This window comes from Mytilus edulis, chromosome 9 (assembly GCF_963676685.1).
Source record: "Mytilus edulis chromosome 9, xbMytEdul2.2, whole genome shotgun sequence".
NCBI classification, from domain to species: Eukaryota; Metazoa; Mollusca; class Bivalvia; order Mytilida; family Mytilidae; genus Mytilus; species Mytilus edulis.
Window position 1 is genome coordinate 33,471,002 of NC_092352.1, and position 22,372 is coordinate 33,493,373.

The 22,372-nt window shown below is 31.9% G+C and overlaps 2 protein-coding genes across 4 annotated transcripts; both read right to left on the reverse strand.

The window, feature by feature from the left end:
• Positions 1-1,707: 1,707 nt before the first annotated feature.
• On the reverse strand, positions 1,708-18,500 carry LOC139488157 (solute carrier family 15 member 4-like). Of its 3 annotated transcripts, none has more exons than XM_071273579.1 (12): positions 18,404-18,500; positions 16,241-16,343; positions 14,570-14,842; positions 12,387-12,485; positions 11,474-11,559; positions 10,735-10,874; positions 9,688-9,857; positions 8,567-8,733; positions 7,927-8,113; positions 6,620-6,820; positions 5,170-5,313; positions 1,708-3,224 (listed from the first exon to the last, which is right to left on the reverse strand). In XM_071273579.1, the coding sequence occupies exons 2-12, from the start codon at positions 16,245-16,247 to the stop codon at positions 2,977-2,979; spliced, it is 1,722 nt and encodes a 573-aa protein (XP_071129680.1). In that variant the 5' UTR covers positions 16,248-16,343; positions 18,404-18,500; the 3' UTR covers positions 1,708-2,976. The 3 variants fall into 3 exon arrangements, with proteins under 3 accessions (XP_071129680.1, XP_071129679.1, XP_071129678.1); XM_071273578.1 differs by having other exon boundaries at positions 18,259-18,457; XM_071273577.1 differs by lacking the exon at positions 18,404-18,500 and adding an exon at positions 17,625-17,643.
• Positions 18,501-20,413: 1,913 nt separating this feature from the next.
• LOC139488158 (potassium voltage-gated channel protein Shaw-like) lies at positions 20,414-22,352 on the reverse strand. Its single transcript, XM_071273580.1, has 2 exons — positions 21,711-22,352; positions 20,414-21,391 (listed from the first exon to the last, which is right to left on the reverse strand). The coding sequence occupies exons 1-2, from the start codon at positions 22,170-22,172 to the stop codon at positions 20,531-20,533; spliced, it is 1,323 nt and encodes a 440-aa protein (XP_071129681.1). The 5' UTR covers positions 22,173-22,352; the 3' UTR covers positions 20,414-20,530.
• Between the last annotated feature and the right edge of the window lie 20 nt (positions 22,353-22,372).

Below are 22,372 nucleotides of genomic sequence, written 5' to 3' on the forward strand. Positions count from 1 at the left end.
ATAAGTCATGTAAATCCATTGTTGTTATTCAATATACTAGTAGATTATCATTTGTATAATGAAAGATTTGATCGTTTTCGTGGATTTCTTTCAATATCGAATAAGCCGAACAGATGTTTCACGACCAATTTCATGATAATTAAAAAGCGGTACGCGATTTTCCTCTGATATATCGTATGTTCTTAAATAAATAAAATAACTTTAAAAACTATTTCAAACAGATATATTGAAAGATTTTTTAAGAGAAAGTAGTTTATGCATTAAAAATATGAAGCATTCAATCTGAAATTGGGATTAGCTCCTAGTATCTGCCATTTGTAGTTTAGTAAAAACTGTGTACTATTTGAAGTAAGTCTTTTTCCCGGATACTGATCATAATGTTGGACCATTTTCATAATACACAGTTGTATTATTCCTATATTTGTCATTATATTTGATTGAATCAGATTATTACATGTGTCTTTTCAATAAGATTTCCTTTACAATCCATACCAGATCTTTCACGATCCAAGGGCAATACTTGACCTTCGTTACTTCTTCTTTCACGATAATTCTTCTCAAAAATAATGAATTACACTCGTGAATTTGAGTTTACATGCTAAGAAATAGGAAGAATAAAATCTAACTAGAGGCTCTTAAGAGCCTGTGTCGCTCACTTTCGTCTATGTGCATATTAAACAAAGGACACAGATATCGATGGATTCATGACAAAATTGTGTTTTGGTGATGGTGATGTGTTAGTAGATCTTACTTTACTGAACATTCTTGCTTCTTACAATTATCTTAATTTATAATGAACTTGGCCTATTAGTTACAGAGGAAAATATTTCATTAAAATTTACAAAAATTTACAAAATTTACAAAATTATTAAAAATTGACTATAAAGGGCAATAACTCCTTAAGGGGTCAACTGACCTTTTTGGTCATGTTGACTTATTTGTAAATCTTACTTTGCTTAACATTATTGCTGTTTACAGTTTATCACTATCTATAATAATATTCAAGATAATAACCAAACACAGTAAAATTTCCTTAAAATTACAAATTTAGGGGCAGTAACCCAACAACGGGTTGTCCGATTTGTCTTTTGAGTTATAAGCCAAAAACTACATTTTACCCCTATGTTCTATTTTTAGCCATAGCGGCCATCTTGGTTGGTTGACCGGGTCACCGGACACTTTTTTTTTTTAAACTAGATACCCCAATGATCATTGTGGACAAATTTGGTTAAATTTGGCCAGGTAGTTTCAGAGGAGAAGATTTTTGTAAAAGTTAACGACGACGGACGACGGACGCAAAGTGATGGGAAAAGCTCACTTGGCCCTTTGGGCCAGGTGAGCTTAAAATGTGAACAAGCAAGAAAGATGTCTGTAACTAGTCAGGAATATGACAGTTGTTGTCCATTCGTTTGATGTGTTTTATCCTATGACTTAGCCATTTGATTAGGGACTTTCACTTTTGAATCTCCTCGGAGTTGAGTATTTTTGTGATTTTACTTTTTACATACACTGTTTTGCATGTCTAGCATTATTTTCAATTTTTCAATTTTATATTTTATTGACACATTGGATTAAGAGACCACATCAAATGTTCAATACAGTACATAACAATCTTAGTTCACATAGATGTGTTTTTCTTCAACTCCCTGTTTGTAACTTAATTTGGTAAATATTTAAATATAGTTAGTAAAGTAACCAAAATACATATATGTATAAATATAAACAATTTTATTGGAATGTACACAATTTTATGAGGACAATTAACAAACGTATATGTGCGTATGTATTCATAAATATATAACATAAATTTTACCAGTCTTTCTAGAATATAAATGTACAAATTTGATTAAACATGCAACATATTTTATAAAGTAAACTAATATAATTAAGTGAAGTATATTTCCGTTAAGCGAATATATTTTAAGGAACTAGCCACTGCTAATTGGCAAACTCTTGAAATGTACAGACGCAAAATCATTGTACATAATTGCTTAATAAAAGAAGACTATATTCATGTGCTGTACCTTCATTTTTTTTGTGCTTTGTAGAATTACAAATGCTATGGTTAAAAATTACAAGAGCTACTGTTATAGTTATGATATTCCAATAACTCACAATGGGGAGGATAAGTATGTACATAAACAACTGCAAATGATGAAAATAAAATCCGTAATGAGACCTAAATTTGAAAATCGATAGGAAACCTCATTCAACAGAGGATTAAATATCTCCTACCCTGGCATTACCATGTGTAAATTTAAAAGACGGCTTCGCGAATCTTTGTTAAAATACACTGTTCAACAGTCAAAGTGCTGATTCCTCTTAATAATTATGCATGAGTTGATTACATTAACAAAACAAACTTAAATAAAATCCCTCCAGTATTGTGCACTATAATAAGTATTAATGGTGAATAAGGCATTTTATTCCACCAGGCAGATAGTTCTATTTTATTGAGACAGAAGCCCAATATTTGTGATAAATATACAACTATTTTAAGAGAGAATATAAAGATATAGATCTTTTAATGTATTTAAAGAAAAAAAAAGAACATTTGGAGTCATGGGACTAGTTTTCTTGCTACACCACAAAATAGTTAATTTCATAACACTATACTTTATAAATGTTACTTCATTAGATGTGTCCCCCTCTACTGCAACAAAGTTGAAAGAAATTGTATCAATCATGAAATATTTTGTAAAAACAGTCATAAAAATACAATCAAGCAAATATATTCTTTGTTTAGATGAAAAGCCTAACAAAGGAATGACATACTTTTTAAATAAATTTGCATTTAATAAAAGATCTAGACCGATTGTGTTCTGCTATTTCACAATTCAAGATTGCGAAATACACTCGGTCAACCTCAACAACTATATGTTTGGTAATGTGTTTTACTTTTCCCTATAAACAGCAATACATATTCTTTGTTTGTATCACCATATTAAACATATGTTAACAAACTAGTTTCTTTTGTTAAAACTTTGTTGAATAATTTTCATCAGCATATACAAAATTGTCATATCCTGGTGGTGTCTGATTTTCTGGTATTCCTTGTTTTTCTGGAACAATTGCTGCTTCGTAAGTTTCAGCCTGAGTTTTTCTGTATTTATAACATTTTGCGACAAACACAAAAATAACGAAATCAACAAACATCAAAATTCCAAGAAGAAAGAATAAATACTCTGTTTTACCCTCGTTTATTTCATCAGGAAACCATGAATCTGAAAAACAAAGCTCAATCATTTTGATATAATTTCATCTAAAATATAAGATCTTGTCATTAACTTAAACCAAATAACTTTTAAATGTTTTTTATGGTATTATAAAAGCATAAAATCTACATGAATTCCATAATTTCTGAATAGGTGCTCAGCGGGCTGATATGAATAACCTTCCGTAACATTATCGCATGGCATTCCGGTGTTACTCAGCAAATTCTGCAAAATACACCTTTATGGTACGTTTCAGTGAAAACTGAACAAAGTAGGGTACAAAGTAAAATCACAAAAATCCATAAAGTACAAAACATTTATGCCACATGTGGAGCAGGATCAGTTAACCCTTCCGAGCACCTGAGATCACCCCTAGTTTTTGGTGGGGTTCGAGTTGCTTATTTAGTTTTCTATGTTGTGTCATGTGTACTATTGTTTGTCTGTTTATCTTCTTTTAATTGTTAACCATGGTGTTGTCAGTTTATTTTCGATTTACTAGTTCGTCCCTCTTTTATTAGGAAACAGGAAAATGCAAAAAATATGATGCAATAAATGCTTCTTTTTTTAAAAGTTTCCAGCATAATTTAAAAAATCGTTTTGCAAACTATGTGAAAACTTTTAAGGGTGCCTTCGTGGCCAGGTGGTGTCAGAAGTCTTATCACTGTTCCACTGGCTTGCAGTCAACACTAAGTTTGTATTCAAATCCCGCACTAGTTGCGATCCATTTTATCTAACATCAATAATATTAATAATAATATTATTTTTTAATTTGAAGAGGACAATTCAATAGGAACTAGTCAGATTTTCATTGAGGTCTTCAAACAAAAAAACATTTATACAGATAACATGCATACATCAAAATACAATATATTATTCCAACATTTTAAGGTCAACAATAAAGGTTTTCATATTCTAACCATGAAAGAAAAATTATTAGAATTGCATAGTTTTCTATAAATTGACAGTTCATTATCAGTTTTTCTGACGAAGGTCGATGGTTCTCCCCGTCAACCTATACCAGTAAAATATAGTCGCTACGAAATAGCCAATGATGCTGCAAGTGACATTTGAACATAAAAAATCAATAAAATAATCTTGAAACCGGGTTTTAGAATACTAACTGCTCAACTAGTGGTACATTGTGTTACTCATGGCAAGAAAAAGGGCAGTTATAAATCGCATTAGGTTATATCACAATCGAGGAAAAGAGAATGAGACGGTGACTAAGACTAGTCAAAATTAATTTTCGAAGTCGTTGTGATTCACATATTTGTCAAGGTCCAACCAATTTCTGAAAGCATGTTTCACATTTATAACGGAACGGGAAATTAAAGGGTAAAGCTAGGTTATAAGGTTTCAACTACCTCAGGCAAAATTGATCTTACATGGATTGGCTATTTTTTCATAGTTCTTCAAGTTCATGAGCGCTTAACCCTCCGATTATGATGAAGCCGTGGGGCACTAAAAACACGGCATAAGAATGAATTGTCAAAACAGCTGAAGAGGGGTGGGTTCATCAGTTTGGTACTAAGTAAAAACAAAGATCAAATATTAAAAAATAAGCAAAGGTAACAGTAGTATACTGCTGTTCAAAAGGCATTAATCGATTGAGGATAACAAATCAGGGTCACAAATTAAAACCAAGGGAAACACACCAACTATAAGAGGAAAACAACGTAACAACAGAAACACTTAAAAGCAACAAAAATAACTAAACAACAATGGAACACACACAGAAACGAACTAAAGATAACAACTGCCATTTTCTTGACTTGGTTCAGGACATTTTAAGGAAAACTGGTGGGTTGAACCTGGTTTTCTAAGAGTACTAGCAATATTTTTTTATGTAACCTTTTGATAAAAGTGCATGAAGATTCAAATGTTTCTTTTTAGATTAAATACGGTTATTTTTTACTTGTGTTCAACCGTTTAAAATCAATTGTTTCTATTTTACCTGGAGGTTCGGATCCAGTTGCTGCCCTGACAATTTTCAGTATAGCTTCTGATACATAGTTTCCCAATCCTGACATCATTAGAAACAAACCCATACATACACCTTGCATAAAGTCTGGAGCCTGGGAATATGCAAATTCCAGTCCTGCAAGACGAAATCTACATATAAATAAAATTGCATATACACGGAATGTAAAGTCTATAATTTAATATGCAATTACAATGCAAACAAGTATAAAAATATTCAAATAGCTTCACATCTTTAAATGCGTACAAGAGATAGAACTACTTTGGATGATTTGTGTCATTGGGGAAGCTATATCATTAACAAATATCAATATGTATTCACCTCTGAGGAGCCAAAAATTTCTAGAATTAAACTTTTTTTCTTTACCTGATTTTTGGGTTTATAAGACTGTAACAAAATAATTGGTGAAGAAAAAATTATGGTGGTGCACTTCTTTTTTTGCTACGGTCCTTTGAAAATGCCCAATTTTGATGATTTCCCATTTTTCATCGATTTTTACCTATTTTTGGGCTATAATCGTGCAAAAAATCACAGTTCCACAATTAAACTTTTTTTCATACTTTCTATAAAGATGAAGTGGACCAATCTGAATAAATTTTACTTAAAAAAACTATAGGTAGGTGTTAATATAAGAAAGTTTAAAACTTTTATCATATGTTGAGGCTTTTTTGTGTGAAATATACTATGCTGTCAATTTTGTATTTTTGTGATTTTTCTCAATTTTAAGAACAAAATGCATTTTATTTAAGATTTTTTGTTATAAATGATTGAAAAAATACATATATAAGAAATTTGAAAAGACAAACATGATATGGGATGTACATGGTTCTTGTAAAATCATTTTTTGTACCCTTCACCCATTTTCTTAAAATTTTGGCTAAAAATACAGACTTGATTGGTGGTAAAATTTCAAAACTGGATTACTCAAAAACCATTCATTGTAAATACACAATTGTTTCACAGAGTTATGCTTGACTATAATATTTTTAAAATTCATTGATATTTTCCACTTGAATGACATGTTTTGAAAATAATTCAAGAACGAAATTTCAACGAGACTGAACGAGACTGAAAAGTCAGAAGAATACATCCTTAACGCACCTGAATGTAATTTTTAACGAATGATAAATACAATAAATATCTTCTTTTTTTTGGGGGTGGGGGGGGGGGTGACTTAATTAATTTGTAACTATCAAATGAAGTTTCTTAACGACATTTTCGTCAATAATGTATGGAAATAAGCTGAATTTCAAATAATAAAATAACATGTTCTCCCAGACAAAATGACAATCAGTACACCACTGAGGATTGACGTCAAATAAAGCAAAAAGCCAAAAGTATGACAATCATTATGTAGAAAATGGTGGAAATAAAGATTGTACCACATCTGTTTCCCTATTGTATTTTTCTTTTATCTACGAACCTGAAATGCTGGTGAAAACTTCACTTGCTCCAACAAGCGCGAATTCTGGAACTTGAGCGAAGAATGATATAGTAGATGCATTGAAAGTATCGCCTGCTAGATCTTGTGATACTCCACCAGTAGATGCTAAATTCTTTTTACGATAAATCTCTAAAATACCAGCCACAACAACTGATAACGTTGCAAGAATAAATCCAACGCCTAGAAATAATTATAAAAAGCAATATATCACAAGATGAATTCTAAAAGTTATAATTGTCATTTAAAAACGAACTTAAAACGGGCCAAATTCATGGATTTTCATTTCTGTGTCAAAGTAAAATAACTTAGATAAATAGATATTCCAGGTATGAAACTATAAGTTTACGATCAGGTGTCGTTTTTTTCGGAGAGTATAATTATCTTTGATTGAACAGCGTTTAAAAGATGCATCAAGCTGCGAAAAGATAAAGTTTTCAAATGCTCCCACTAACTGTAAATTATAATGGGTACAATGTATAATGTATATTAGTTACCAATCCTCTGACACACACTGACAAAATCACTTGATAAATTTTGATAGAAACAGTTGATAAAGTTTGTGAATTTTTATTGACAGCAAGATTCAGCTGTCTTCACTCCTTAACGATGACCTTGTATGCCTCTTTTTGTTTTATACTGCTTTCTTCACACTAGCAGTTGACGTGTTTAACGGATCATAAAAAAAACGCGTCTTCTGATTTGTATTAACATAAGCAACACAACGGGTGCCGTATGTTGAGCAGGATATGCCTACTCTTCCGGAGCACCTGATATCATCCCCAGTTTTCGGTGGGGTTCGTTATGCTTCGTCTTTAGTTTCAATGCTGTGTCTTGTGTACTATTATTTGTCTGTTTATCTTTTTATTTTTTAGCCAAGACGTTGTCGGTTTGTTTTTCAATCTATGAGTTTGACTCCCTCTGGTATCTTTCGTGACTCTTTTCTTAGTACGTATCAAGTAAAAGCACAAAAATACTGAACTCCGAGGAAAATTCAAATCGAAAGTCCCTAATCAAATGGCAAAATCAAATGCTTAAATACATCAAATGAATTGACAACTGTTATATTCCTGATTTTGTACAGAAATTTTTTTAAGAACAAAATAGTGGGTTAAACCTGGTTTTATAGCTAGCTAAACCTATCACTTGTATGACAGTTGCATAACATTCCACTATCTTGACAACGATGTGTGCACAAAACAAACAGACATAATCAAATAGGTTAACATATATTTGTACTAAATCAAATTAAAAAATACATGATAGTTTTTATTACAATTTATACATACCGATTCTCTGAAGATGTGATGGGCTTCTGTTAATTTTTGCTAAGAATGGATATACTATTCTGTCCATTATTGGTATGAGAATCAAGATTATAATTGTATTAAATATATTAAGAAGAGCTGCAGGCATCTTAGCATCACCAATATAAATATTCATTCGCTCACTCTGTAGGAAAAACGAAGATTGCATCTGAAAGAAACGTCAAAGAAATTAGTTCTGTATCCTTTCAAATACACATCGGGATCGTTTCATAATTCTTTTATTCACTTTTACTTAGAGGTTTAACTCTGCCATAAGTATATTGATAAGTGCCTTTAGTGGTTTAGTCTCAAATCTATAATTTGTATACTGTATACTTTTTTGTTAATATATCTTTTTTAAAAGTATCTTTAAGCATAATCGTCAGGTAAAAGATAACAATAAGAACCACTTACTTCGAAACGCAATATCCCTTAGTCTTAATTATATACATTTAAATTGAGATAATGAAATCGTTATTCGAGTACACTATTCAGACAAATTGATTTTAAAATGTGATATTTCCTACGTCAAGTTAGCTTGATACCTAATATGAATATATCCTATACTGGAGTTACTGGATGATTAATCTGGATTACTCCAGATAATAGAGACAATAATTACCTGAGAGTAAATAGCCCAGTATATGATAATAAGAAGAAAGACCGGTAGAATTCTCAGCACTGCAATCACGCCATCAACCATATCATTACTGTATGGACCTCTAGCTTTGTCAAACCCTCGACATTTTGTAGCCATACATACTCCTACAGAGTCTTGTAATATGCTGCCTGTTAAGAAATCACTTTTACAGAATTCAAAACTTCGTTGCATGTTATGCATATTGTAAAGGAAGTGTAACCTCAAAAGGTCTTTGCAATGTTGATGGAAATTCGTTTTCAAACTATTTATTCCGTTTCAAAATCTCATTTTTTGTTCATTTCACAAAGAAAAATCAGTTGATTTTTTTTAATTTCTTTTCGTTGAACGCATACATTTAGGTAGGGGAACACGTGTCCATTTTTTCTACTTTGAATAATATTACAAAGATATCTTATTGAGTAAAAGCGTCAGGTATTAGCTGGATTCAATCAACATTTTTGACTAATTATTTCATTTACTAATTATGCAATTGTAGTTGTCCATATATAAGTTAGATCACATATGTATATCATGACAATGTCACAATTTCGATTTAGTGGCAATATGTGTTAGTGTTCGTACACATGCATATGTAAATGTTAGCCATGTTATTCATTCTGAAAGTGTTAAATATTTCATGCTTTCCATATATGTAACAGGATTATTTCAGGAAACGAATTATTATTTTTTTCATCAATTTCGTTTATAGCATTAGTATTGTTGCTACATTGAGGTGGTCGAACTTTAAAAAAGAATCTTAAAACTAAATTTCCTTCTTAGTCTGCATTGCGAGCTAGTATGATCATTTAATGAGATCTGTGGCTTAAAGACATTTAAAGTATACAGTACACATAATGCAGTATTTGTAACAGTAAACATTAATAGATAAAAACAGAACTTTGAATCAAATAGTCTTAAACCTGAAGCTGCCCATTTTAATCAAGTATCGAAGTAACAAGTATTAGACGTGTGATTCTAAAAACTTTTATTCCCTTTTAATTCATATGTCCAAATAATTTCCTTCGATTTTATTTTTTCACTTATTTCTAACGGTTTAAATGTTCAAAGACTTCTTGTTGTTTATACACAGTATTTAAACTTACCGCCTGGTTGAGTGATAACATATTGACTTTTGGCAACAACAAACAATATAAGAGCAATAACCATGCTAACTAATGGGATCAGAAAACCAATCTCGAAGCTGATGTTCTGTTGAATATATGCAACACCAGAGTATGCAACCAAAGCACCAGCGTTAATAAACCAGTAAAACCTATATAAAACGTGCATAATAGTTAAACAATTCTGTTAAACACGTTCTTTATGGATGGATTGTAATTGCATGCTAATTCTTAAAGGTTGCATGCTAATTATTAAAGGTGACATGCTAATTTAAAAGGTGGCATGCTAATTCTGAAAGGTGACATGCTAGTTTAAAAGGTGGCATGCTAATTCTGAAAGGTCGCATGCCAATTCTTAAAGGTTACATGCAACTGCAGTAATATATTGATGCTGAAAAAGACGATATAGTTAATTATCAGTATCTTGCAATCAATTATAATGGTCTTTAATCCCTCCTAATATTTTGTCAAGAATTTAGTTAAGTGTACCCAAGTAGAAGAGATATAATGTTTCAAATTTTTTATTTTGCCGAGTTGTTATTTAGATTTATGCTGTAGTGGAATTGCACTGGACATGTCGTCAAAATTTCTAAATATCATCGAATGATTTTCTGGCTAAATATCAGGAATCTAATAAAAAAGGGAACCACTTTTTGCAAAATTTAAAGGTTTCCTTTTCGTATATCGTTCATTTATGCTCATTGAACGCCCATTCATTAAAATATATGAACAAATATGCAATACCAAAACCTTACTAAACTGCGCCAGAAAGTTTGTTTTACAAACTGTCTGCCCAATTTAGGCCTAATTTGCTCGTACTTTGGGTTTTACAGATATTTGATTTAAGATTTGAAGCAATATAATACATCGACAGACTACTATAATTCATAAACTTATCAAAATCAATAAAAAAAAAAAGCGTAAAAAGGCAATGTACGGCTGAGCTAGTACCGAAATTATAATGAAAAAAAAACATGGACGCAATCGAAAAGCAAAGAAATAATACTTGACCAGCGTTTCATCATTTACCAATTAAAAAATGACTGCACTGCTTCGGGTCCCATGTCGTCCACCTGCTGTGCTCCGAACGGTCCAACGTTTGCTTTTATCCCTCCGGTCCCAAGAGCAATAAATACCAAACCAGAAAAAAAGAAATTTTTCCTGGTTTCCTAAATATGATAATCAAAATTATTAATAAATGTTTTGCAACACTGCAATAAATAGGATGTGATTTCGGTAACAATTGACAGATTTTCAAATCAGAAAACGTTCGAAATTTTTTTGTGATTTTTTTAAAATATAAAAATTAAGACAGATAGGCTAATTGATAACAAATTAATTTTTAACAGACTCTTTCATTTTGCTCACTTTTAGTGACGTATTTTTAGAATTACTGATTTACAGATATATGTTGTGATCATAGTTCAGACTTTTTTGCCTCGTTCATTATTTCACCATATGAATTTTATCATCGGAACTTTACTTGTCATAAGTAAAATGACGGTGTCACCAATGATACAGAAACTCGGTACCATTCTAGAGCACGTGAGTTTTCCGCTATTCATTCCGTTGCTTTGTTTTATGTTTAGTTTTAATTCTGTAGTGAGTATTGTACTCTGTTGTTTTCATCTTTTTATTCAACCATAGTGTTGTCTGTCTTATGACTTTTCTGACTTATGGTTTCTAATCGGCTTAATTTTTCTGTTTTCTATTTATATAGGTCTTGTCCAATTTTATTTTAACGAAACGAATCAAATTGACAACATACCACAGTCATGTCATAACTAGCCCCCTCATCATCTTGTCCAAACCATTTACTGTAATCCACTGCTGAAGCTGGTAGCAAAAACAACCCTGAAGCAAAAATATTTTTATTTTCGTCAGTTTTCTTTTTAAAATGTTTAATGCAGAGTAGGATAACTGTTTTAATCGATGTAACATTTTTGTGAGACTAATGAGACAAAATATAGATTGCAAATTGTTTTGTCTCGATAAGTTTCATGTGTCCAAAAAAATTAAAATGATAGAGTTTTTTCCACGGGTGATTTGATGCTTAGTTTCTAATGTTTTCATTTCGTTTGCGACTTGACCTTTGTTTTTTAAGAGTATGATATTGGTATTGTATGGGTTCGATGTAGATATTGTACATGTGCATAGTCAGTAGTATAGATTACCAAAGTTGGGAGTTTCACTGTTATATTGTTGGAGGTTTAGTGCTGCTGAACCAGGTTTCTTTATACATATACCAACCAGGAGCATGATCACGTTCATACTGTTAACCACTTGGTGGTGTTTATTCTTATGTTTTATATATGCTGCGATCTGTACCTAATTTATACTAGTACCGATTTTATTGTTTATAAACGTGGATAGAGATAAATCTGGTTTCTAAGTACTTGTATAGTCAGGAATATGGCTGTTGCGTTATTTGCTATATTTGTTTTATATAGTTTCTCGATATTCATGCTTTAAAATAATCTATGAGTAAAGTATTTTTATGCACCAAGTTAAGTCAAATAAGTGATGTTATAAGTGAACCGAATCAAAATCGTGTTTATATTCGTATTCAGAGTTACTTCAATGCAAGCTTTGGAAATGAGAAAACGCAGCTACACTTAAATGTAAAGGAAACGTTATTTGTAAGAAACTAAGCTGTAAATCTTAGTTCGGTCATTGCTTACCCAACAAGTAAATGAGTCCAGCACCAAGAATAGTATTGTATTTTCCTGCTATGGTGTCTGCTATATATCCTCCAAACACTGGTATGATAAACACCGTTCCTGTAAAACATATCAATGTTCTTATACTTTATTTCCCGTGTTACTCTTCAAAAACTAAATGAAATTGCTAGCACAAACGATATTGAATGAATGAATGAATCTTTATTGCAGAAGCATAGACATGCTATGGCAAAATTAACAACATATATTACATAATATAAAACATGAATAGACAGCAAAGAAAAATAGTATAATACAATGACATGACTCCACCAGACCGCACACGTAAACGCACAGATGAATAAATAGAATTTACCATTGATACGAATTTTCTGCTAACTCCACATTTGAGAAGTTTGTATATCAAAATTCTTCTGTCTACCTTATCAAACGCCCTTCGGAAGTCTTCGAAGCCACAGTATAATTTTAATTTATGCCGAAGAGTATGCGAAATAATTCCATGTAGTGTAAATATAGCGTCAACAGTAGACCGTCCTGGCTGGAATCCAAATCGGTTGTCTATTATATGATTTTCGTCCTGAGACCACGCTAACAAACGGTCAGTTAGAATACTAGTGAACAACTTTGACAGGATGCTTACTATGTTATGGGTCTATAATTAATCGGACTCGTAAGATCACCACTTTTAGGAACAGGAATAACTAAACATTCAGTCCAATTTTCTGGATATACTCCGATAGCAAATATCGAGTTGAACAAAGTTTTTAAAATAGGTGCGAAAAATGAAGGACATGACGAAAACATCTCACCTACAATTTCATCGTTACCTGCACTTTTCCCGGATTTAAGTCTCTTTAGTGCTTTAATAATTTCGTCTTCAGAGATGTCTGTATCTAATAAGTCTATATTTACACCATCAAAATAAGTGTTGCTTAAAAGATCTAACACTGCATCAGATAGCTCGGGTGGGTTCATACCAAGAACATTTTCAAAATATCTAAACATTGCTTCGTTGTCCGCTACACACTTTGATTTGTTTTTCTGTTTTAAGGTTGACCAAAATTTCTTTGGATTCGTTTTTGCAATACTACAAAGTTCCAGACATTTTTCCCTCTTAAAATTGTACTGGGCTTTTCGTTTCTCTTTATTGTAAGAATTTCTAGCAATTACGTATTCACTCCTGTTTGCATCCGTTTGGTGACGTAGAAAAAAGTTTCTTGTGACATGAAATGTTTTTTCGGGCGTTATTGCAATATTCATCGAACCATTCATTATTCGGACGATTTTGACGATCTATGTTTTTATTAATAGAAACTAAGTGTCCAAACACTTTGAAAGCGCTATCATAAATAAGACGAATTATCTTGTATATTATATGGTAAATACCAAGGTTGCTTCAACTTCTACGTCAGCTTCAGACCAAGTTGACCATCGAAGGTTTTGCCTTACTTGTTTAGGCACCTTCGGTCTTTTTAATATAGGTTGTCAAAAGGTAAGAATTTTTGACCTTCTTTACTTTTGGTCATTATAAATGCATAACACGCGTTGTATGCATAGAAATCATATGTGAATAACTCTCCTTCTTGGTAGTCTTGTTTTGTTTATTAATAAGAGTAATTTTACGAGTTGGCGCTATTGTAAAAATTTATAAAGAAAAGAAAATTAAGAAGCGCCGTTAGTATTCAGTTTTGATGTGATAAATTCATTAATGTAGGGATAAACATTATGTAGCTGCTTCGTTTTTATCAATCGCCATCGAAAGCAAACACCAAAACAAAACAAAAGCTTAACAGAAACAACAATAAAATAGGCATGCATTAAAGGTATGCCATTTTCCTCCTTATATTTTTTCAAAAGACGTTTAAACCTATGATATCAAGTGTAAACAATTTACACTTAAATATTTCCATATCTAACTTGTATTCAGAAAGACATTTTTCAGTTGCTAACTTTTACGTGCATGTAAATAAACTATTGATAGACAAGATAACACGTAACATCCTTCTAGACATAATAAGAAAAGAGGGCTTTAACCTAATAAAGGTCAAATGCGTAAATGAAAAGTAAGTTAATTAGTATATCTACTGGTAATGTTTTATTCTAAAAAAAGTATTTTCCTTCTTTCTTCAAAAAGTGATTGAAAAAAAAGAAAAATCCTTAAATTTCATAATGCCCATTCTTACCTGAAAAGATGAGACTGACCGTTGTAGCAGTACTGGTTGGTAGCTCCAATTTGGATGTACAGTACAAAACAAGATTAGCAACACAACTGTAGTAAGTTAGTCTCTCACACAATTCACACATGAGAATGCATACTACCACCAGCAGCTTATTTTTTGTCATTCCTTTTTTCTCAGGAATTTCCTGATGTTCCAACCCGTTCATGTCTGATTTCTCCATACTGTCAACACCAAGTAATGGAGTTTTTTCGTCTGAGGTCTCAGGTGGATGGTTACCTGATAAAAGATATCGTCAGTGTATTGCTACCCGAAGACGAGGTACGTAAGGGTGTCAACAAAACTGATAACAGTTAAAAGTACTAAACTGTCGTCTTATCATCTATAGTAGTTATTTCATTTGATTTGTTACCTTTATCATGAAATTCTTTCTTCTATAAATAATTATCAGTGTCGGCAAGATAAAAAAAAACTCGCACAGTTTTACTATGATGTGTAGACCAATTTTCATATTCAAAGTATGCCTTTAAATTCTGTTTGCATTAAGCTTTCTAGTTACAGTTTATGTTAGCAGCAATTGTTGAAGTGTATTGTTTTACAAATGTAAATTTGCTAAATTTGCATTCTGAACGATGAAGTTTGCCAAACAACGCCTCTACAGAGGTGGCCTGTTTGACTGCGCGGGATGTATAAATACGCAGGTCCATTCTGATTGAATTTTAAGCGATAAAGACCCTCCCCTTTCCCCAAAAAATGTATTGAGGAAAAACACAAATCCATGAATGAAAGTTAAATGATTCAGTTCATGAACATCTGCACCAAGACCAATTTTATTCATATATTGAAAACATAAGAGATGAAGTGTTTGAATTTACAGAAGGACAGTGAAATGGACATCTCTGTACGCATTATGGGTCGATCTGTTATTAATGTTTAATCATACGTATACTCTCAATTTAGGATCAACAGTTAAGGTCACTGTTCTTTTATTTGGCTCTTTGTTGGATGCTCCAAACATAGATAGGGTAGGTTCATGATTAGCATCGATGGTATCAGAAAACCATTAGACAGTACTTTGATAACAGTATATTGTTTTGGGATTTCTGTGTTACCCTTATACGTCTGTATGTTCGTCCATACGTCCCACAATTAGTTCCAGTTCTCTCGCTTTTGCCTCAGCCAAAGGTTGTGAACTTATACACAATACTTATAACAAAAAATACAGATCAAGTGTTCCGAATTGGGATTGCGTCACTTTTACCGATAGTGGGTTATGTTATTTTATTATAATGTTATATGAAAGCAGGGCATCGTTTGTGTACCATGGACACATTGTCCGTGTATTTAAATTCATTATGTTTTCCTATTTGAATGGTTTTACACTTCACTTTGGGGGTCTTTAGTAGCTCGTTGTTTGGTGTGAGTCAAGGCTCCGTGTTGAAGACTGTACTTTGACCTAAGTTATATTGGTTTACTTTTTACAAAGTGTGACTTGGATGGAGAGTTTTCTCATTGGCACTCATACCACATCTTCCTATACCTAGTATATTTTGTTAATCTCACTAAAAGCAATAAAACGATGAACACTAGATACACTATACATTTGTAATGTGAATCAATCGGTATACATATGAATCAATCGATCGGTATACATGTAATACTGTCACACAAACTTACCAGACATCTTGGTTTCTTTTTGATGTTTCTGGAGATGTTTTTAATCAACTGGTTACTATTATGTATTGCATTTATCTTTCCATATCATACTGTATTGAATAAACTAAATAAAAAAAAAACAATGCAAAATTGTCAACTAAAGCAAAACAAATCCTGGCGGATACAAGATAACTGAAATATCGATTGTGACATGTATATATGCTATCCAAGAACATGTTGTTGAGTGGTTCTCGTTTGTTGATGTGGTTCATTAGTGATTCTCGTTTCTCGTTTTTATGCCCCATTTATGGGCATTATGTTTTCTGGTCTGTGCGTCCGTTCGTCCGTTCGTTCGTCCGTCCGTTCGTCTGTTCCGCTTCAGGTTGAAGTTTTTGGCCAAGGTAGTTTTTGATGAAGTTGAAGTCCAATCAACTTGAAACTTAGTACTCATCTTCCATAGTGTACATGTTCCCTATGATATGATATTTCTAATTTTAATGCCAAATAAGAGATTTGTCTCCATTTTCACGGTCAACTGAACATAGAAAATGATAGTGCGGGTGGGGCATCCGTGTACTGGGGACACATTTTTGTTTAAATATAAATTAGACCGTTGGTTTTCCTGTTTGAACGTTTTTTTCACTATCCACTTTGGGGGCCTTTGGAAGCTCGCTGTTTTGTGTGAGTCAAGGCTCCGTGTTGAAGGTTGTACTTTGACCTATATTGGTTTACTTTTTACAAAATGTGACTTAGATGGAGAGTTTTCTCATTGGTACTCATACCACATCTTCTTATATCTAAGAAAACGTAAAAGGATTATTTGTGCTAATAACTGATTCCTTATATTCTAAATGGTTTATATTGCGAAACGTTATTTGCAAGGAAATCATCCCCTGTAACTGTATTTTATTTATAAATTGTGGAAATTTTAAACCACTTGACACTGAATGTAAAACAACCCTCGTTTCTTTGATGGCTGTATCTGTCATGTCTGTCCTCTCAAGTATAATTTTTATCAAGTTTGACAGCCGGGATGTATATAAACAGGTTATATTATGAAGCTGCGGCTAACACCCCCAGATTCAATTAAATAAGTACTCGTCAAGAAGAGATAGACACTTTACCTTGGCTTCTTTTTTTCTGGTCCTTACCTAATCATCCTTTACAAGTTCTGATGAAGTTTTATTTTATCAATATTTGAATTTACATAATTTATATGAAATTGACAGAAAAAAAATACTAAACATTCACTACTCTATCGATTTTTGTATATCTTCATAAATGATCATAAATATAACGTACCAAATGCATATCTACATGAGTACAACTACTTATAATTTTGTAAAGCTTTGCATACTATGTGATGTAAAGACATACATCATTAATCTACAAATTTTATACTTACTTCATTGTAACAAGTTTTGAAGAACATGTTCTAAAAGAGAGATAAATAAAAACCTTTTTGTAATATAGTTAATTTAATTAATTTGAAATTTGTATCTTAATATTTCTTCTAAACTTTGGATATACGTTTTATTATTTTCAAAATCAAATATAAGAATTTTAGTTAAATTGGTGAACATGAACTTGACAGCTAATGCCCCTTTAAATAATGTAGGATTTTTTTCATCGATTACGTCATGGAACATATTAATTGAAACAAAATCGAAGTGCCACAACGTAAGATATGTGTAAGAGACATAGCTTTACAAGAAAGGGCATAATACAATGTAATAGATTCTGAATAGCATATAAAGTAAGATGTTTATTCAATGATAATCTGACCATTGTAGATTCTAAAAATAGTTTTTTTTAATTTGTTTTTTTTATTAATCTAAAACCCTTGTACTGCTATAAATCATTTCAATTTTAAATATAACCGCCATAATTTGACCACTTTCACGTCCAGTGTCTATATTTTACTTTTGTTCAACGGTTAGTTTATTAAAATGATATTTATTTCTTATGCATATTTGTTTAGAAAATTTCATAAAAAAATAAAACAATTGTGAGAACACTTAAATTCGATTATTCTGTACCTTGAATTTTTCATCTTTGTTTTCCTTGACTTCTATACAAACTTAACGTGCAGAATAACGTCTCGAATTAAACATGTTAAATGTTAGTATCCCCTTTTATGTTTTAAATTCGAATCAACAATAATTGTTTATGATTTGACATTACCTTTTTACATTTTTTGCGGGGGTAGATAGTATTGAATAAAGTCTGTATCGTATTAAGTCACAATTATCGACACATGACTTATGAAAACATTGAAGTCACATGACTTCGTAAACAAACTGTTTCCTATCGTACTTTGCACAAAAAGTAAACTGAAAACCAGTAGGAGTTTTAATCTCAGTATATTTGATTATTATTCAATTTCCCAAATTAGAATTACACAGAATTCAATCTATAGTTTGTCAATAAATAAAATAAGTATTTCGGTCTGGTTAAACATATAACAATATATTATATAAAGATTAATATTATAATAATAGGGTTAGGAGTCTAGGGGATCTTATTAATTTCTGTATTCATTGAAAAAAAAATTAAAATCATTTTCTTTTATTATCCTTTGACAACTGAGTTTAATCTCTTTTCTTTATATCTTTTCATTCCATGAATCTTTGTTCTTCATACTTTTGATCCATTTCAAATATTTTTTTGTGTTGGACTGGTCATTTTCTGATATTAGGAGAATTGGAGGAAATATCAGAATTTCTATTTTCCTTCAAGTACGTAGATAGTAGATGTTTTTGTGTTCTGTTAACTTGATTCATTTTGTTCCTTTTAAAATTGTTAAACGATGATGACTGATGTACCCATATTTTGACTATTATATTTATTGTGTCTGTTTATTTAACGCATCAATGTAAAAATATCGGAAATTGATGAGACTGTCATTAAAGTGAGAGGGTTAGCGCTATAGAACCAGGTTTAATCCACCATTTTCTACATTTGAAAATGCCTGTACCAAGTCAGGAATATGACAGTTTTTGTCCATTCGTTTTTGATGCGTTTTGTTATTTGATTTTGCATTGTGATTATGGACTTTCCCAATTGATCTTCCTCTAAGTTCAGTATTTTTGTGATTTTACTTTTTCCACCTTGAAAAAAGGAAAATAAATTCAAGACCGCCCCTTTTCAAAATGTATAAAATTTCACCCCAACACATTTCAATACTTTTATTTAGTAATCCATTACAAAAGAAGTACATTCGTATACCATTTCCTTTCTATTTTTATTTTTCAATGAAAAGGTGCATCAGTATTGGAAATAAAGCTTTCAGTGAGGAAGTTGTTTTCGATTACAAGGGACTTTGTTAAATATGCCTGGCATGGACACATTGACATTTACCAAACCATGATAATTCAATTTCGTTCATTGTTCCTATCCCTTATAAAAGAATTTGTTGAATTTACTTAAACTAAAAAATACTATCCTGGAAGAACACTTTGACCTTTAGTTTTTTTGAAAAGAACTGAGCCGAGCTGAGCGAGGCTAACATAAAAATAAATCCAGACAAAACATATATTTTCCTTTTTAGGGGAAGCGTTGGGTGAGGGTCGCCTGACTTTATATCTCTATGTTATAAAGGAAAATTATTCACGTTTAGCCGTTTACAAAATGCTACATTAGACTCCTAGATATCATAATTCTTAAACCATTGATATAGATATACTCAATCACGAGTTTTGCGATTAATCATGGAAGGAAACAACTACATTGTATTGTTATCATCATCAGTGTTTTATTTCATGGAAAGGACTCCTTCCAAAAATGGCAAGCTATATTGATTTTACTATTAACACAACTGAAAGTTCCTTTGCTATCAATTTCTATTTTGTCTTGTTTATTTTTTAAGCAGAGTGAAACATGGACGCAATTTTAATTAGGTGGTAAACCCAGAATCAAATACATCAGTGGCTCCTGATTTGAGTAAATAAAGGCGCATACAACTGTTTTTAAATAAAAGAGTTACTTACCGGTCACCCTTTTTTGAAATCTCAGTGGAATGACAAATGGTAAACACCAGTGAAAAAGACGTACCATTACAGATGTACATCAACTCTTTAATATCGATGATATCATAAACAACAAAAGATATGAGTCAGATAGATAAAAAAGAAAAAGAAATCAAGAACTATAAACGCGTAAAAGAATGTATTAAAGTAATAAACTGAAAGCAATATAAAATGTCCTGTAAGTTATTTTCATACAGTAACTCATAAATATGTATTGGTGGACAGTGTACAATGTCCTAGGTTAATTTTATATTGAGTTTTCCTGCAAACCAAAGTTATTTTCCTAGAGACGTGATCTTATGTTTGCGCTTTTGTTCACACTGAATTTCTGTTTGAATTTAACAATATCTTTCATTTTGCGATAGTTATCATTGAATTTAGAAGCAACAATTGTAATTGGCATTGCTATTATTAGAAGACCACAAACAGCACATGCACCTCCTATTACTTTTCCAGGTGTTGATTTTGGAACAGTATCACCATATCCAACCGTTGTCATGGTAATAACGGACCACCATAGACCGGAAAACGTTGATGGAAATGCTGTTGGGTCTTCGAACTCCGAAAGAAATATGAAATTTGCAAACACTGTAGCCAAAAGTATGAAGCTGACAAATAATAGCAAAAGCTCTTTTATACTCTGTTTCAAGGTCAGCAGGAGGACACGTAGCTCAAAGTATTGACTATTAACACGCAAGAATCGAAGAATTCTCAACGAAACCATGCTATAGGATAAAATCCAAACCAAAATTATCACATTAGATGCCGTTAAAAAATGGTCATACTTAAGTTCTATACCAAACCTAATCCAGATGGATATATTTAAAATAGCATCTAAAATATTTGACCAACATTTGGCGAATGTCTGTTTTGATGGGCAGGATATGAATCGCACAATGAATTCTATTGTAAAATATCCCATAAAGGCACGATCTAACTGATACCACCAATTTGGCATTCTCGTTGTTATAAATAAAACTTCCTTGGAACTGTTCACGTTGAAAGTTACTTCTCCAATTGCCAATTTTGATTCGTTGATTAGTGTGTCAAGGTCAAAAGCCTTCTCCCGAAACTCATGAACGGTAAACAAAAATGTCATGACAACCGAAAGAAGAACTATTAACAAGTACACTATACTGTAAGCCTGAAATAAGAAATATTTATCAAAACAATGCAAACCAATATTCAATATTGACCAACATTTTAAAAGTTGAGTAATAGTCTTATATATTTCTATTCATCTTCATAATTATTAAAAACGATGATTTTTGTGTGTGTGTTAAATTCACAGCCGTGATAATGGCAGTATTCCGGTATACGGAAGAAGACGTTGTGTAAAGAATGGCAGATTTTTTTTGGTTAACATCTTAAAAGAATTGGACTCTCAGGAAAACTGTCGAATTTATATATGTACGAAAAGAATAATTCCTAGACTCTGAATGTATTATACTGTTTTTAGTTACCTTGGCAGCTCTAGATGAAAACGGTTCATTAAACAGCAACCACACCTGTTGTAGTCCACACTGTGTGTTACTGTTCGTATCGTCCTCTTTCAGATGGTTATTGGTAGTTCCGAATGCAAAGTGTATCTTTCGATACGCCTCTTGTTCATTATCGGAGTTCAGAAACCTGGATCTGCAACATTCAGCTACATGGAGGCATGGAATCCTCCAGAATTCTAGCTCCGCTTGAACAAGGGCACTGCAAACACTAGAGGATAGGTGAACGGTGTCATTTCGATAAAAATCTAGTATTATATTGAAGAGTTCCGGATTTCTATTAAAATAAAAAAATCCTCTTTCCACAAAGTACTCTTCAGATTGAAAGTTGATTAATCCAAGCCGGGTTTCTGGATATTTTTTAAGAATGGACTTTTCTATCAAAAATGACGTACCTCCAATGTTTATTTCTAATAAATTATCCATACTGAATGATAGATGTTATGTGTTTTTTTTTTAATTTCTTTTCGCACTAGCTACCAATGGAAGTAGAAACACCAATTGCTAAGATTTCCCTGTGCACGTATATCTAGAATACCTGCATTTCTGCATAAGTATCAAATACCATTAAAAATAAACATCACTTTAGTTCAACTTGTTTTTTTCCTCCAGCGGGTATTAATTGA